Source organism: Scyliorhinus canicula, chromosome 16 (genome assembly GCF_902713615.1).
Source record: "Scyliorhinus canicula chromosome 16, sScyCan1.1, whole genome shotgun sequence".
NCBI lineage: Eukaryota > Metazoa > Chordata > Chondrichthyes > Carcharhiniformes > Scyliorhinidae > Scyliorhinus > Scyliorhinus canicula.
Window position 1 is genome coordinate 130592763 of NC_052161.1, and position 17545 is coordinate 130610307.

The 17545-nt window shown below is 40.5% G+C and overlaps 2 protein-coding genes across 11 annotated transcripts in view; one reads left to right on the forward strand and one right to left on the reverse strand.

Moving 5' to 3' along the window:
• The window catches only part of prdm16 (PR domain containing 16), a 1033598-nt gene that overhangs the window by 904182 nt on the left and 111871 nt on the right, over positions 1-17545 (reverse strand). The gene's annotated exons all lie outside the window — the stretch shown is intronic.
• Positions 10470-17545, forward strand: part of LOC119950822 — a 32905-nt gene continuing 25829 nt past the window's right edge. For 3 of the 10 annotated variants that reach the window (XR_005457427.1, XR_005457423.1, XR_005457431.1), the window contains exons 1-2: positions 16193-16443; positions 17344-17475. Coding sequence is in view for 1 of the 10 variants with exons in the window: in XM_038773647.1 (XP_038629575.1) it covers positions 15340-15499; positions 17344-17475 (292 nt within the window). In the remaining 9 variants the exon portion in view is untranslated. The other 7 variants (XM_038773647.1, XR_005457425.1, XR_005457424.1 and 4 more) reach the window with 7 other exon arrangements.

Consider the following 17545-nt stretch of genomic DNA (forward strand, 5'->3'; position numbering starts at 1 on the left):
TTATTCTATGAACTCAAGTTAACCTTTTTAAAACATACAGTGAACATCTTAGCAACCATTAATACAAATACAACCCCCAAAGACTACAATACGAAGTAATCCTTTAAGCTTTCCTTTTCCATAAGACTTAAAAACAAAACCTTTAACAGAAGCACATCAGGTCAAAGTCAATACTGAGAGCAATTATTAGTTTTAAATCACCAAAGGATCGATTTACAGTTTTTAGATTACAGAGAGAGAGAAAGATTAATACCATTCTGGCTGTGACTGCAGCTATCCAGCTCTGAAAATGAAACTAAAACACACCCTGCAACAGTCTAAAACCAAAGTAAAAAGCTGCCAGACAGCCCTGCTCCACCCACATCACTGATAAACACCTATTTCTTAAAGATACATTTCTTAAACACCCATTTCGTAAAGGTACTCTCACATTACAATGAGCAGTTAGGCATGTAAATATGTGGGCGCTGTATTCTCCCAAGCCTGGGATCGAATGCCCGCACCTGGGAGACCTCGCCATGACATTGTTCCGCACTGGTCCACACAAACGTGGACCAAGCATAATAGCATCTGAGGGGTCTCAGAAGCCCCCAGGTGGTCGGACTCTGGGAAGGGTGGAACACTGGCAATCCAGCTGCCATCCAGGCACCTTGGCACTGCCAAACTGGCACCTTGGCACTGTGACCCAGGCACCCTGGCAGTGCCACTAGGGCACTCTGAAGCGCAATCCTGGCATTTCCAGGCTGCCTAGGTGGCACTGTCAGGTGCACTGTCAGAGTGCCAGGCCAACAGTGCTAAGAAGCTATTACCTCCTGAAGCTATTATCTCCTTGCAGCGTTATATGGTTGCCCAGATGCCGGGTGGCTTCTGTTATCCAAGCTATCATTTATGTGTAAGATGAGCTTCAAAAAAGGTGATCATCTAAATCCATCCAATACCTGCCTACATATTCTTCCCAATGAGTTATGTTATGAGAAACTTGACTGATTTCTTCCATTCTAATCATGGAGTGTTTATCCTTGGTCATTGCAACTCACTGAGATCAGCTAGCTGGATTGTGAATTGAACCCGCGATATTCCTGTTCTGTGTGGCTCAGCTAGTCTCTTGGATAATCTCAATGATACATTAGGGAAGCCACAAGTATGAAACTTGAGATGCTTAGAATTTAAATTACTTATATTATTCTGTTCCAATTTTCTGCTGAAGATAGTAACTTTTGTACATGCCTTTACGTGGTAGCTGCATGGTACTATGGTATAAAGATGTTCGACAGAGCAAGGGTTACTGAGGGACTGGGGAACAATACAGCCAGCCTACAGTATGATGTAGAGAGTCACATGTTAGTTGACTGTGGAATGGAGTATGGAAGGAGCTAGCATGGAGGCAGTACCCATGTCAGGGTTATGTACATAGTTATGGGTTAATAATGGTTTATGTTTAAACACACAAGCGTCCAAACCGCTTAATGAGACACCAAACAAACCATTATAAGAGTAATGATTGCTGTTTTTATAATTCCTTAGATGTTACTTACTTGCAGATGCCTCACACATATAGCCATTCTTCAGGTGCAACACAATAAGCATCAGAAAACTGTTTAATACCTGGTATCTGAGCCCAATGTTTTTTTTTAAATTTAGAGTACCCAATTCATATTTCCAATTAAGGGGCAATTGTGCGTGGCCAATCCACCTACCCTGCACATCTTTGGGTTGTGGGGGTGAAACCCACGCAAACACTGGAGAATGTGCAAACTCCACACGGACAGTGAACCAGAGCCGAGATCGAACCTGGGACCTCGGCACCGTGAGGCTGCAGTGCGTCCAATGGTTTTTAAAATTCATTTTTACAGCATGTGGGCTTCGCTGCCTAGGTCAGCATTTGTTGTAGACTTTTCTTGCTAGGCTAGCATTTGTTGCCCATCCCTAATTGCCCTTGAATACGTGGTGGTGATCTGCCTTCTTGAACGGCTGCAGTCCATGTGGTCTAGGATTTTGACCCAATGACAGTGAAGGAATGGCAATATATTACCAAGTTAGGATGGTGAATGTCCTGGAGGGGAATCAGTTGTTGGTGTTTCCAGGTATCTGCTTCCCTTGTCCTTTTAGATGACAGTGGTCGTGAGTTTGGAAGGTGCTATCTTAGGAACATTGGTGAGTGAGGTGGGAACTAAATTACAAGGAAAAAACTGGAAAGAGAGTAAAAAAAGGAACAGAAATCTTCTCATAATTTATAACAGAACAAATATGAAATAGCACTGGTCAATAATAAGAACTATTATTTATTCTATTTTGTTCAATCAGTTTAGAATGTTGGTTTGTGAAGTCACTTGGTAATTATGATGGTAACATTTGAAACTATTTGGAAGTCTTGAATTGAGAAATAGTTAAAATTTCTTAAGGTTGTACATACTTCTGGAATTGAATATTCCTATTCTCAGTTCTCCACTATATCCTCCAGCAGCATTCTCAGTTATAACATCCTGTTGAGTGGTTTTGGAGTTACACTCATCCAGGCAAGTGGAGAGTATTCCATAACACTCCTGACTTGTGCCTTGTAGGTAGTGGACAGGCTTTGGGGAGTCAAGAGGTGAGTTAATTGTCGCAGGATTCCTAGCCGCTGACCAGCTCTTGTAGCCACAGTATTCATATGGCTAATCCAGTTCAGTTTCTGGTCAATGGTGTAGCCACCTAAGATGGACACTGGGCTACCAAAATGGAGAACTGCTAAGGCTGTAGGGAGAAAACAGTCTTAGCCAGGACAAGCAGTTTGCAAAGGCTAATTAGCATTCTGCACGTATCGAAACTAGTTTATGGCCAGGTGCAAGATCTCAACCAAAGGTGTAAATAGCAAAACGCTTTGCATAGTAATGAGGCGATCCAGATCTGGGCCCACACAATAGCAACATTTGAGTTTGAATGGATACTTTGAGTGGACGCCCAGACGAAACGGCACCAGAAGTATCCATCACAAAAGACCCTAGAGACGCCCCACCCATCGAGAAGAGACCCTCAGATTGGGGGATTTGTAAAATATCGATTGGGAAATGGCCCAATCGATACATGGCAGGTAGAGGCCCGCCCCGAAAAGGCACGGACATTGGGGGACCTATAAAGGTAGACCCCGCACATGGTTCTGTCTGTTTTGTGCTCCGGCTTGGACTGCTGTTTTTGTGCTCCGGCTTGGACTGCTGTTCTGACTCCGACTCCAGCCTCCAGATCCTGTCTTTCATCACCGGCCGTTGAGCACCAGCCATCGTTCAGTAAGTGCCAAACGACGCTCGCTACGTGACCCCGGCATTACCTATACCTATACTCTAGCCGACTATTAGAGAACAGAAGGTGCAGTCCGGAAAGGAACAAAGGCCTTGTCCCCTGACCTTGCTGGTTCCTACTTAGATAAGTATTTAGTCGTTTAAATAGTAGAAATAAGTATTAGTCTTTAGCGAATGCATGCGTATTTATTATATTTGTATAATAAATATCAATCGTTTGAACTTACTAATCGGTGTATAGTTTTATTACTTTGAACCTGACCTTGAAATACTTGTGAGGTGTCTAAATACGGCACCTGGCGACTCCGAGCTGAAAATACATACACAGAGCTGTAGTAGTATTAAGCACACGGCCTTTAAACGGAGGCGTGTTAATACACTCCAATAAACGCGTAATACACTCAAGTAGAACGTGCAACAATGGTATAACCCAGGATGTTGATAGTGGGGGATTCAGTGATGGTAATGCATTTTTGTGTCAATCAGGCACCCATATATGCATGTTTTCCATCAGTAGTAGTAGTAGCAACCAAGAGCATAGATCTAGAGGATTTTTTCTGAGCACTCAAGGTCAAATGTAGCCTCCTTACCGACACCTCATCTCACCGCAGAATAGGAACTTACGCTGGGTCTTCCTGGTTGATATGATCAAGTTGACACATTATCTTGAGCAACTGAACCATTAATTTACAGAACTGCTGTCATATACTGTAGAAGTCTGCATCTCTCCCAGCTAACACTGGCACTGGGGTACTCCATTCAATTGATGCATGACAACACGTTTGTTGGTAAATAGTACAGCTTTATACATGACACTCATGTTGAATGTGGAACAATCCTATTCAGAAGACTATGACAGTAGGAGCAGCAGGTCCACTATTGATTTGGTCTGAGTAGAACAACCATTGCCCTAGCCGGCACAATTAAGCTGCGGCTACAGCATGCTATTTCAACAGAAATATTTTATGACCTTATTGCTAATTGTTGGCATGCCTGAATCTCAAATTTAATACCATTATTTTTTCTGACAATCTAACACATTGTCAATTTTTATTGAGGGAGTTGAGATATTTCAGCTTTTATCAGTCTCAATTACAGAAATTCATACCATTGTACAGTCACACACAATGCAGTGCTGTCCCAAGCTTTTTCAAATTTTCCCAGAGCCTCTCTATATTTAGAACCTTAAGAATGTATATTTGGGATAGCCATGCTAACAGCTGAATGGCTTCAGGTGAGACTGTAGCAGATTTTCTTTGCTGGTTTAAGAGGTATATTTAACATAGAATACAGAACTTTTTTTTTCTGTGAAAGCAATTAGCATGCAAGCCTGAGTGATATAAATTTCTCAGGTTCTGATAGCATTGTGAACTGTTCTCCTGCTTTATAAACCAACAAGAACTACCTTGTACCACAAATATGTAAATTAGCAGGAAGAAGCTCAGAACTTCACTGAAGGTTTTCAAAAGTGCTACATGAAAATCTGAGTATGTTTTCATGCTCTACAAGAATACTCAGACAAAAGGCTTGTGCAAGTGGACCTTAAAGTTATTCACTTTGTCAAAGTCAAAACTTGCATAGCGTATTTAAGCAGAGAAGGAGATCCAGGTCTCAACGCAACTTACAAATTGCATACAACTCCATCTGCAGGATAAAAGATTTGAAAACTCTACTTTTAACAGATTTAAAAGTTGGGGACAAACTATTTTTGTTTATTTTCTCCAGTCCCTTAGCATCTCCACATTGGATTTGTCCAGCTATCTCGGCATCTGCCAATTCTCCTCTCAGTCAGCCATCAGCCAGCAGGAATAGTAATCTCAGGATATCTTTTTCTTTCAGTTTTTGGCCCTTCCTACCTCACTGGAGCTGTGATGAGGACTCAAAAATAGGCATTTGTACATGACCTCCTAACTTTCTTTACCATCTCAATTACAGGTACAGCACATCATATAGATAGATGATCATTGACAGTGGAGCACTTTGGCTGATGCAAATGTTTGGTTTGGCCACCTAACTTCCTCAAGAATACCCTCCGAACTCAGCCCCAAGTTTGAAAGTAATTTGTGGTTTGAAATACTGATTATAATCCACTACCTTTAAAACTCCAAATTTGGCATTACTTAATCACTTCTTAACCACCAAGGTGGCTTGCAGAACAGACCTTGACCCTTCACCCAGGTGCTCAATAAAATATTACAGTATGCACTATGAAGTAACATCCCCTGAGGATTTAGATCACAGTGTCTTAATTGCAGAAAGATACTGCTGATAAAGCATTATTTTGAAAAGTCAACTGGCAGCACAAAATCTATGTCCTTGTCGCAAAGAAGATAAACCAATGTTATAAAACTATTTTGTAATTAAACAGCCATAGCATTTGTGATCAGTTTAAAAGAAATTATTTCAAGCTAAATTTTGTTTTAAATGTAAATTAGACAGTACACTTTTTAAGTGAACACTCCAATAAGAAACATTTACCAGACAATAGTAATAGCCTGTTAGCACAGTACATCAAAATGTTACACTCAATTTTGCTATAGAATGTCAGTATTGTAGAACACCATCAAGATTCTTTCTTTCATAAGCCAGTCGAAGGAATCTGGGACAATTCAGCGACACAGGCCTCGGTGTAATTTTCAATCCTCCGGGGAGTGCATACGTGGTGAGACACAGATCAAGGAAATATCTGGGGTGGGATTCTCTGGTTGCCGACTCCGAAATTGCGTTCGGAGATCAGCCGGAGAATCCCCATTTGCACCGGAATCGGAGGCGGCGCCGCTTTTGCGATGCTCCGCCCCCTCAAAAACGGTGTACTAGGGGAGTATGCCACACGCCATAGGGATGGTCTCAGGACATCACCTGAGACCTTCTCCCGATGCTCCACCCCGGATGAGCGGACTTCCTGATGGCATGGGGTGCATGTGCTCACACTGTCCGGAAACCTCACGTGGCGGCTGCGGACTGAGTGCAGCACTGCCACAGTCGGGGGGAGCCATTCCGTGGGCAGCAAGGACTTTGGCAGGGGCTGGGGACACTCATGGCAGGTGGTGTGGGGCTGGCAAACCTGGTCAAAGGGGGGCAGGTTTTGGAAAACCGGGTCCGCGCGCGGCCGGCGCCATGTTGCACAGTGCAGACGCTGCAGGCTGCCGACATGCGCGTGCGCAGCCAAGGACCTGCCAATTCTCCGGCTGCATCTGTAGGTAAAGCCAGGGGCTTTACGCTGCGTGGCTCCTAGCCCCCCCCCCCCCCCCCACCAGATGGAGAAATCCCCAAGTCGCCACACTCTGGCGCCTGTTCGGGTACACTGAGGGAGTATTCAGAATGTACAATTCACCTAACAAGCAGGACTTTCAGGACTTGTGGGAGGAAACCGGAGTGCCCTGAAGATACGGGGAGAACCCCATGCAGATACGGGGAGAACGTCCAACTTCCGCACAGACAGCGGCCCAAGCCGGGAATTGAACCCGGATCCCTGGCGCTGTAAAGCAACAGTGCTAACCACTATTATATCGTGCCACCCATTCTACACGGTCTTATAATGCATAAAAATATGATGCATAAAAATAGGAGGTAAAATCAATACTTGCTCCAAATGTCACCGAGTGAGACCTCTAAAGCCCAAATACCCAAACCATAATAGACTGGCGAATCAAGGTAATCACAGCATTATTCATATTTAGTTGAGCCAACATCTAATGAGGTATTCTGTTCTCAATTATGAATTCAACTATGACCCTCAACAGGCAAGTGTCCAAATATGGTAGAGGATAAAATACACAAAATCAACGGAAGTTGGGGCTGAGAAAGAATGATTACTTTTATGTGTTTTAGGGATAAGAGAATGAGATCTTCAACTGAAATATTCGGACTGATTTTTAGGACTTTCCTAAAAATTCCATCCATTAGCGCTCAACTCATAAACACGGTTACAGATGCAACATTTTCTCTACAGCTTCACATATCCAGACTCAAGCTGGTCGGGAATGAATGACGAAACCATATTTATTTTAAAAATTCCTCGTGAGAATAATTTTACGATTATTAGAAGCGGGAATCCCAGCATGTTATTGCTTTCAAAATTGTGGTCAGCATTTTCAAAACTCCACCCTTCCTATTAAAAATGTGTTCGTGTTTTAAGATTCATTAAGTTGCATTTTAAATACGGAGTCATCACCACGAGGGAGGTCGATTTAAAATTGATAAAACGCCGACTGAAGTTGCCAGGTGGCTCAGGTAGAGCACATGATCGGTTGCATTTTTTAAAAACGTATTTCTTCCCTAAATCTTCCCACCGAATTGCAAGCTGCTACGTTTTAGTTTACATATTTTAAATGTTGCATTGTAAATTGCTGTTGAATCTTTTACTGGATTGATAGGTTCTCTACTCAATTAGATCGGTGTAATTATGGAGATCGTTTTGCTAAATACGTTGAACAAGCCTGCATTCCACGTTTTAATGCATGTATTCTCGAAGACTATAGTTTATGATCCAGCTCACTTGACATTGGGGCATTGAGGGGAATAATAGACAGATAGAAGCGCACCAGAGTGCTATCTAAAATATCACCTTTGGGCCACAAGACATCATAGAATTTTATAGATATCATAGAATTTACAGTGCAGAAGGAGGCCATTTGGCCCATCGAGTCTGCGTCGGCTCTTGGAAAGAGCACCCTACCCAAGGTCAACACCTCCACCTTATCCCCTTTACACAGTAACCCCACCCAACACTAAGGGCAATTTTGGACACTAAGGGAAATTTATCATGGCCAATCCACCTAACCTGCACATCTTTGGACGGTGGGAGGAAACCGGAGCACCCAGAGGAAACCCACGCACACACGGGGAGGATGTGCAGACTTGACACAGACAGTGACCCAAGCCGGAATCGAACCTGGGACCCTGGAGCTGTGAAGCAATTGTGCTATCCACAAGGCTACCGTGCTGCCCATAATAGTGATAGTGGCCTCTAAATAATCAACACCAGTCTTAGGGTCATCGGGTAATGGTGGTGTAGTAGGAATGTCACTGGACTAGTAAGTGTGATACCAGGCTAATAAATGGTCTTGGGACAGGGGTTCAAATCCCACCATGCCTGAGTTAGATAGATTCTTGACTGGCAGGGGAGTCAAAGGGTCTCGGGGCAAGTCATGAAAGTAGAGAACACAAACTGATAATCTATGATTTTATCAAATGGTGGAGCAGGCTGGAGGGGCCAAATTATCTACTTTTGCGCTTATTTTGTATGTTGGCATTGCAGCTGGTGGAATTTAAATTCAATTTTAAAAATCTGGAACTGAAAGCTAGTCTCTGTAATGGTGACCATTAAACTATGATCCATTATCCTAAAAATCCACATGGATTATTAATATCCTTGAGTGAAGGATATATGTGTCCTGGTCTGGCCTACATGTGACTTGAGATGAACAGCAATATGAATGATTCTTAACTGACCTCTGAAATGGCCTAGCAAGCCACTCAGTTTAAGAACAGTTAAGAATGGGCAACAAATGCTGGTCTTGCCCATGACAAAGAATATTGAAAGTATATATATTATGATCGGCGAATCAATATTTGAATATATTAATTATGCAATCCCTGCCAACGTCTATAAATAAGAGGTAGGGCAGCAATTTGCACAGCGTATCGCGCCAAATAATCTCAAGGGGGAGGGTAGGGGTAGAACAAGGTCAGTCACTTGTTACAATGAAATGATTCCTAATTAGTTAATGAAGTAAAAATTCAGAGACAGACGTTGAATTCTGAGCTTTGTTACACAAGATTAATTGAAGTAAGCACTTCAAACTCCGGCACGTCTTTAATAAGCAATAAAAGAATTATAGCATTAGCAAAAAATAAAGTTAGTGTTGAATGAAAATTGAGTTAGTTGACCTGGAGAGTTAGAGAATTAAAACATAAAGGTATATCCTCACTCAGTACACAAATGCAAAAATAACAGGCACATATGAACTAACTGCATGTTATAACTTTTATATATTACTGCCTAAAACAATACACAACCAGTGACATACAACCAGTACGACAGGAAGAACGCTGATTATTTATTTAGCAGAAAAGTTGGGGGAAATAAAAACTGGAACATATATATGACTTTGTTTGCAGTGTCCATTGCGTCATTATGTGCATGCTTAACCTTAGGGATGTACCCATAGCGAAGGCAAAATATCAAAGTGTGAAATCCGATAACATCCCATGTCACCTTGGTGGTGACAAGAGTAGCAGAGAATGGATGGCAAAATATACCTATGTATTGTTAAGATAGACATTTAAATGCACATGAGATGTCTTTGAAATTAGTATTATGCCCCACTTTGTAAGAAAATTAAATGACATGAAAATTGCTTATTGTCACAAGTAGGCTTCAAATGAAGTTACTGTGAAAAGCCCTTAGTCGCTACATTCCAGCGCCTGTTCGGGGAGGCTGGTAGGCATGTAGCTATAGCTAGAACATCGGGAAATGTCTATTATGGAGAAAGTTCAGATTTAACAGGTGCATTTAATGATCAATAAAATCTGCTCCCAAATTGTTCATCGGATTGCCACAAATCTGTAGAGAGGAATGCGCTGGTTAGGACCCTCAGTATCACTCACAAATGCGTGAAGGTGTGCAGAGACGGGTTTAAATCGGCTCTAGGAGAAGGGGTAATTCTACCAGATTAAACTGGGACTTTTAATTTAAGGAAGGGGAAGGGCGGAAGCAATGCTGATGATCAGTATGTTTAGGTGTATTGTACACTATCTATAAAGCCTACTGATCTCTTCAGTGCCCGACAGACAATCCGTAAACTCACTTCAATCTTTGCAATTAAAACTGCAATTCAGTAAAAAAAGCATAAACCGATGCACTACGCAGCACTGCAGAATATTTGCTTAAGGAAATTATGTCCGACAATACAGTATCTGTTCACAAGTAGCTTCATTTTCTTTTAAAAAATTGAATAAATTGTTTTTCTTTCGAAGTTTATTAGGTTGTCAAGTATCAAAGTTTCTGTTTAAAAAAGATTTGTAACAACTTAAGTAAGTATTTCATAAATTGAAAAAAATATACAAATATCTAGCAAAATAAATCAAACCTCAGGACACGCTGCGCAACTGAAAGCTGATATCTTAATGCTGTATAGTGTTTTTATTTTGGAAAATCTATATAATAAGGCTTTGGAAAATCTTCGAATCTAGCCAAGGATACCTTCATAAGAATTCAGATCATCGTGATGAAATCACAATGTACCCGAAGAGTGCAAGGATGTGTACCACTTGAAAATGTACACATAGATACATTCAGTTTTGTATTTGTACTTTATATTTGCTGCTCATGCAATTCCATTTTCTATTTCTTTTTGTGTTGTAAACTTTGTAAAAAAATAATTATTCAATTATGCATCATTTGTCTTTTTTAATTACGTATCCTGTCCTGCATAGGTGCAATTTATAATAATTTCTAACAACATAGATTATGCCTATATTTTGTATATGCATGCACAAAACCAACGCCTAAATTGTACTGTTAAGGTACAATAGCTAGGACACAGAAAGAAAAGCTATTACATGGACGAGAGTTAATGAACAGAATAATTATAATAAAGTTGGAGGCGAGTTAAATGTGTGAGAAATTACCAGATCTATTAGCTTCCATGCCAAAGATCACACATTAAATTAAATCTTAGCATATTCTCAGAAATAGAAGAGTTAAACTGAAGCACGCTCAAACGTGTGTTACAAGTGTGCGTGTGCGACACAGTTTAAGAGCCTGTGACGTATATCTGTCTGTGAGGTTATTGTGAGTTTGTGAGTGAATAAGATAATTTGCATATATGTATATAGTATGTTATGGGACTGTGTACGTGTCTGTACGTATGCATGTCTGTGAATAAGAATACGTATGCAGTTCAGCGAATAAGTGCGCGTGTGAATGCGAATGCTTGTGCAACTGTATATTTGTGCCCAGTGGTTGGTTGTGTTTGCGTCGGACTACAACAGTGTTCATTCAAGCACTCCGATCGAGAGAATGGCTCCGTACGAGTTCAGTTCTAACACATAAATCGCAATCACAGATAGCAAAAGTATACTGATTGCATCTTAGTAGTTCCCATCTCTCCTGAAGTAGGAAAAACTAGCAAGCTGAAACGTTGCGAGCCTTTAATTTGCAGACTCCCCACCACCCGATCAGTTTGGTGTATAAGAGAGATTGTGATTTGAGCAGGAGTGAACATGAAGACTGAAGGATGGAAACTGTAAAGTTGTCGCTGTGACATGCAGCAATTTGGGTGAATTTTTGAGACCACGGGACTCTGAATCAGCTGTTTTTGCTAGAAAGAGGAAGAGTGAGAGAGAAATGCTGCCAATGAAGAGGTGAGGAATATGTAAGAGAGGAGCGCTACTGACGATAAAAGGTAGAGAACGAACGCGTGATAAAGAGGGGAAAAACGATGTGCCTGTTGTAGGCGAGGTGCACAGCTTTTGATATAAAGTGGCAAATATAAAGCGAGGGACAGCGAGGGGAAGGGAAAGAAAGGCAGTGAAAACAGAGAAACTGGAAGAGGAAAGACGAGAGAGAGAAGAGAAGCCTGTGAGTGAAATGATGTGTATGAGAGAGAGAGAGAGAGAGGGAAAGTGCATTCTGGCTCCAACCTCTTCCCCCTGCACTCTGACCCGATTACCATAGCAGCATATTTCCTCGCTTGTAACTCGGAAAAATGTCTGATTGCCGAGTCAGATTATTGTAAGGAAATCAAGCAACATTTAGGGGGGGGGGGGGGGGGGGGGGGCTGGTCTGGAGGAGGAGTCAGAGTACACAGAATGCAGCCAGAACACCGCAACGTTCTTCCGACAGTGTCTTGTACAAGCCAACCAACACGGCTCCTGAAGTTTCCCTTTCTACCCTGGGATTCCCATACATTGTAAACAATGGTTACAAACAGTTTAATTTAATTGAACCGCACACCACCGCGACATCTACAAAGTTCTAATTTGTTTTTTTTTGTAAAACATATTGCAATCATGATTACTACATAATCGAGGATTGGACTTGTCAAGCAAATTAATATTTTAAAAAAGTAAATAAGCTTTACTTTGACAAAAATAACTTCACAATGCAGACAATATAAGAGGAAAAGATCACCTCTGATGTAAATATAAAATGTCTGCAAATGTAAAGTAATAAATAGTGTGTGACAATTGTTCAATTTATTTCTTAAATGTACATGTTTATATAGACTGAAATGTCTAAATATATATATATGGGAGTAATTTCCTAATCTAATATCCACACGTACACAGAGACAAACGTTTATATATATATATGTCCGCGCTATGTATAAATTAAACCCATTTTAGAAGGTGATGGGATGCCCTTGACTAGTCATCTTCCGAGTGCTCAAGAAAAAATGTTCTCCATCAATTAGACTTTGGCATCACTCCGAGAGTTTGGGGAAAAGTGCTGTTAAAAAGTTTTCGGACACTTTTATTGAAACCGTCAGCTTTCACATTGATCAGAGATGCTATCCCAATTTACCCTAATTATCGAGAACTGTTTTTCCAGCTTCCATTCTGTTTTGTCAGTTTCTCTTATTGTGACAAACAACTGATTTCAAGTTAAGAGCATTCTAATCATTGGCTGCCTCCCCTATATATGAAATCTGTCCTGTCCGCATTGATCGTGGCCTCACAGCCCCCGGGTGCAGTAATTGCTTTATTGGAAACCCATTACCGTGGCCACTTTCCCCCGTGCAGCAGTTAAACATCAAAATCTTTCACAACTTCTTTGTTTACTGTTTCAATTACTTGGTTTTAATAAACAATCCATTACCTTCTGAACATCGAATCATAAAACGCTAGCAATTAGCATTCCCATCTGCTGTTTAAAAATCCCCAGATCTGACGAGAAAAAGTTACCAGGGTTGCTTGGTGCAACTAATTATTTCTAAATTTTCGATCCTGTGTATAATAAACACGTTACACCTATGATGTTTGTTTGACTCGATTCTTTAAGTAAGACTGCACAAATGCCTTCATATATTTGACAGATTAACGCTGATCCGAGTTTTAAACCATCTCGAAACAACAGGGAAAGGATCCAATGGTTAGGCGATTGAAAACAAAAAACACCTTTGTGAAATGATGTAGCTGGTAGTTTGAATTGAGTGGCGCAGCATTAAATAAACATGTTGATGTTTAAAAGGACATTAAGATCTTAAAGGTTCCCTTGTTATAAATCTTCCAGGTGTGCAAGGGCTTGACTACGTATGCGTGCACTTTAAATACACGGTACTACTAGAGCATGAAAAATAACTGTCTCCTTGAGGTACCTCAACCTAAACCTACCGAGTGATACTGTTTACAGCTGTTCAAGTTCATCTGAGCGTTGAAAGTGAAATATCTGCTTAAAGAAAACATCGAGTAATTCCTTAAATGATAGTTAAATGAGCGTGTATCGATTCCCCTTCCCTTTTGACGTGTTTTATTCAACTATAATTCAAACTATCTATTCATTTTTTTAAACTCAAAAAATAGGAAAATAGTATGACTGTGTCATCAAACACACTTAAAAATAACCACGATACAAATACATTTTAGACGTCAAAGTCTGATATATATGTATGTGTGGACATATATCTATCATATACAGACATACATGTGCACACATATACATGCCAATAAAAAGCAAATAACAACCTTTCTGTCTGCCATGCACAATGACACTGTTATACAATAGCTGAGTGCTACTGCAGTAGTGTCTTGCATTCTTATTTGTTTATTTTTAACTGTGTACTGAGTTGCATTATGTTTCTTCTCTCTCTCCCCCACCACCCCCACAACCTCAATCATGAAAATCATAGTAAGATGTTAAAAGCGCGGGCACACATGATCACTTCCAAGTGATCTGGGGAGCAAGTAATGTTGTACACGTGTGTTGTACTGCATTCTTCCATTGAAAAGCGTTCGACCCAATTCCAGTTTAATAATGCTCTTTGGTACCACATTTTTCTTCCTCTTCCCCTGCCCTATACACACACTACCCTGGAAAAAAGAATCACTATCAGTTCATTTCTAGTTGCGAGCCCTGTACAATTGTAATCAAGCCTCCTGATTCAATTAAAAGCACTTTTCTCACTGTCTGATGGTGGCATTTACTACGCATCATTTTTAATGGTAATAATTAGTAATCTGAGCTCAGCGGGGATCGTATCACGCAGACTAAACACACATATATTTACAAACAACTTAGAAAAATACTGAGATCCAGCCATTCATCAAACAATTTCGCTACTTGAAAGCAAAAAAACTACAATATAAATAAATTATGGTCAAAATTATACCCAATTTATAGAAAAAGGTGTTTAAATCTAATTAGTTAATTAGTGCGAGTAATTGCGATTGCTAAATATTTGAAATACCTTTACATCATACACACACACATAGTACATGCACGTTTACGCATACACACATATTCCTGAAACCGTATACACTTTAGAATACAAATCATGTCTATGAACAGGCTATTTTAAATGCGCCCTCAGTAATTAATCCTTCTCATCAATGATTTGAAATCAGGAATCACTGGATACCAAATCTGTCCAGTGAATAACCTAAATGATATTTTTCAGTGCACCCAGCACAGTGTTTTTTATGTTTAATTTAACATGGCCTAAATACCAGAAAATAAACTTTAATTTCCTATTTCATTTTTGTAAATGACTGGACATGTCAATCAGCAAAGGGCATAGATTCATTAAACATTTCAAAATACATAAATATATAACAGCATGTAGATAAATATATAAACATTATTATGCACAAATACTATTGTATATGAATGTACAGACTTGTTTCTGCATACAGCGGTGACTATTAATAGTATTGGCAGTTCAAACTTAAAAAGTTTAATAATTTGGAACTTTTATTTTTCAGAAAGGTTCGGTTAGGTTTAGGAGCGTTCCTGCTTTCCGTATAATTTGAGAAAAATAAGCGGACAAGAATAGTGAGGTTTCAAACTGAAAGTAGGAGTCGGGCAATCTCACACGCATTCACATTGATCAATGCCGTCATGTTAAGAGAGGCGGAAGCAGAACGTGTGGAACATTGCGAAGTCAAAAAAGATACTTTCCAACTACAGAGCGGCCCATCTCCTTTAAAAAAACAACAAACAACCGAACCCCGGACAGAGCTAACCTGCATGCGGCCTCACAGGAAAGTCTACACTCCGGGCACGTGAATATAATTTCATTTTAACATGCACATACATGATTTTTCTTCCGGCTACGGGTTAAAGATTAATATTCAGCGCAACTCCAGCGTTTGACACACTACGAGCGAAGATAAAATACTTCTATAAATTGAGATTTTTTTTTAAAGATAAAGTTTGAAAAACTCCCTCCATGATCCCAGGCTGACTTTCCTTAGATCACTATTTCACGATCTGGCATGATTAAGTTGAAAGTGTAAACTTGCCAGTTATGTTATTTCAACCCGCTCCCTGCAATTCCTGTGCGATTCACTCTCGCACTAAATTGACATTGTTAATCCCCGAAGCAGCCCCAAAACATTATTCCCGGTTTCTCAGAAGCCTACGTACGGCTATGCTCCTAATGATACTCAGTCTATTAAACGGACTCTCCCAAGATATTTTGCCCCCTTTCAACCAGAGGCGAACAGTTGGCCAGCAACTTTCAGCTCTTCAACGGTGCTCTAGCGCCCACTATTTAAGACTCTGGGAAAACTGTTTATACTCTGCAATGGCTCTCTATATTTTTTTAAAACAAAAGTTACATATCTCTTCGTCAACTTCGGTAACTTTCATTTTATTTTTTTGTTGTTTCTCTCCAACTTCTCAACCTCTCGGGTCGAGACGCGGGGGGCATGGAAGTTCCTCTTGAATGAGAGAAATAAACAAGGTAGGGAAACTTGTGCAGAAAGAGAGCTCCGCGCCGCTCTTGTGGCCAGAGCGTTCAAGTCTTAAGTTCTTGCGCCCCAGCCTTTTCGCGAGCCCGTGGTGCACATCATTCTAATCGTCCCCACTGCATCGACATCATCTGGAGGAGAAAATACATTCCTGATCGCTTCTTCACAAAGACTATGGGTGTATAGCGGATCGTTTGGAGTTGTTGGAGGGTCTTTTTATGGAAGCCTATACAGAGGATCTAAAAAAAAGGTGCGGAGAGATAGGAGAAGAAAATAGGGACCTACTTTTGGCCAGTTTTCTCGCCCTTGCCTTGGATCTCATGTTGTCTGTCGGCGTTGGTCGTGATTTCAGAGAATCGCACACGCTATCTCCCTGGCATTGTCAGTTTGGACACCTTCGCACATGCGCACAGAGCCTTCAATCTGACACCATCACGCAGGGAAAAGTTTGAATATATTCATCATTTGGCCGCGATCTGTCCTCAACTCCATCAGACCAATTATCTCTGCTTCCCTCACGCCATTTCGTACATTATTGCTCTCTCACTTGCACTTTGCTAAACCTTGGGAAGCATCTGCCCGGTAAAGACAGTTTACCTAAAAAAAATCACCCGACCTTTTTTTCAAAATAAAATTCATTTGCAGAGGATCTGTTGTGGGAATTTACAAAAAAAAAAGCAATTATAAATTAGCAATTTTAATTCCGTGCACAAGTTGCTCGTGTTAAAAATTACATGCTAATTGATAGTTAGTAGACTTGGCTGATTTATATGAGATAGTTTTAACACAACTGGTGGTGGCAGGGAAACAGATTGGCATGCTATCTTAACTCAATAATGTGCCCTAATAACCCCCATCGGTTATGACAGTATTAATTAAAGCTATCGATAGCTTCAGCTGATTGAATGGTCCGGGATAACAGTTATGATTCAACAACCGGTGTTAGTGCTATGGAATAATCAACATGGGTTCGGGACTACACAGTTACTCGAACTAATTGGCTGAGAACCGGACATCTAAACAGACATTTTTTCTGTTCCAAACTGCAGCCTTCTCCCCTACCTTAAACTTAGTACAAAACTATTATTTAATTTAATGCACATTATTTTAAGAGAAAATAATAATCGGTTATTTTTCATTGTCTTCTCAGACCGTTTCTCTTCAAGTTCTTCCTTCAAAATGAATGGACCCTGTAGTTTGAGAGAGAGGGGAAGCGAGAGAGTGAGAGAGAGAGAGAGAGAGAAAGGGGATTGGGAGAGAGAAGAAGCTGAGTCTGAACACAGTAAGTGCTTCACGTTTCCATCCGTCTCTTATGTGCGTTGTTTTATAGAGCTAATTTATTTAATTAGGAC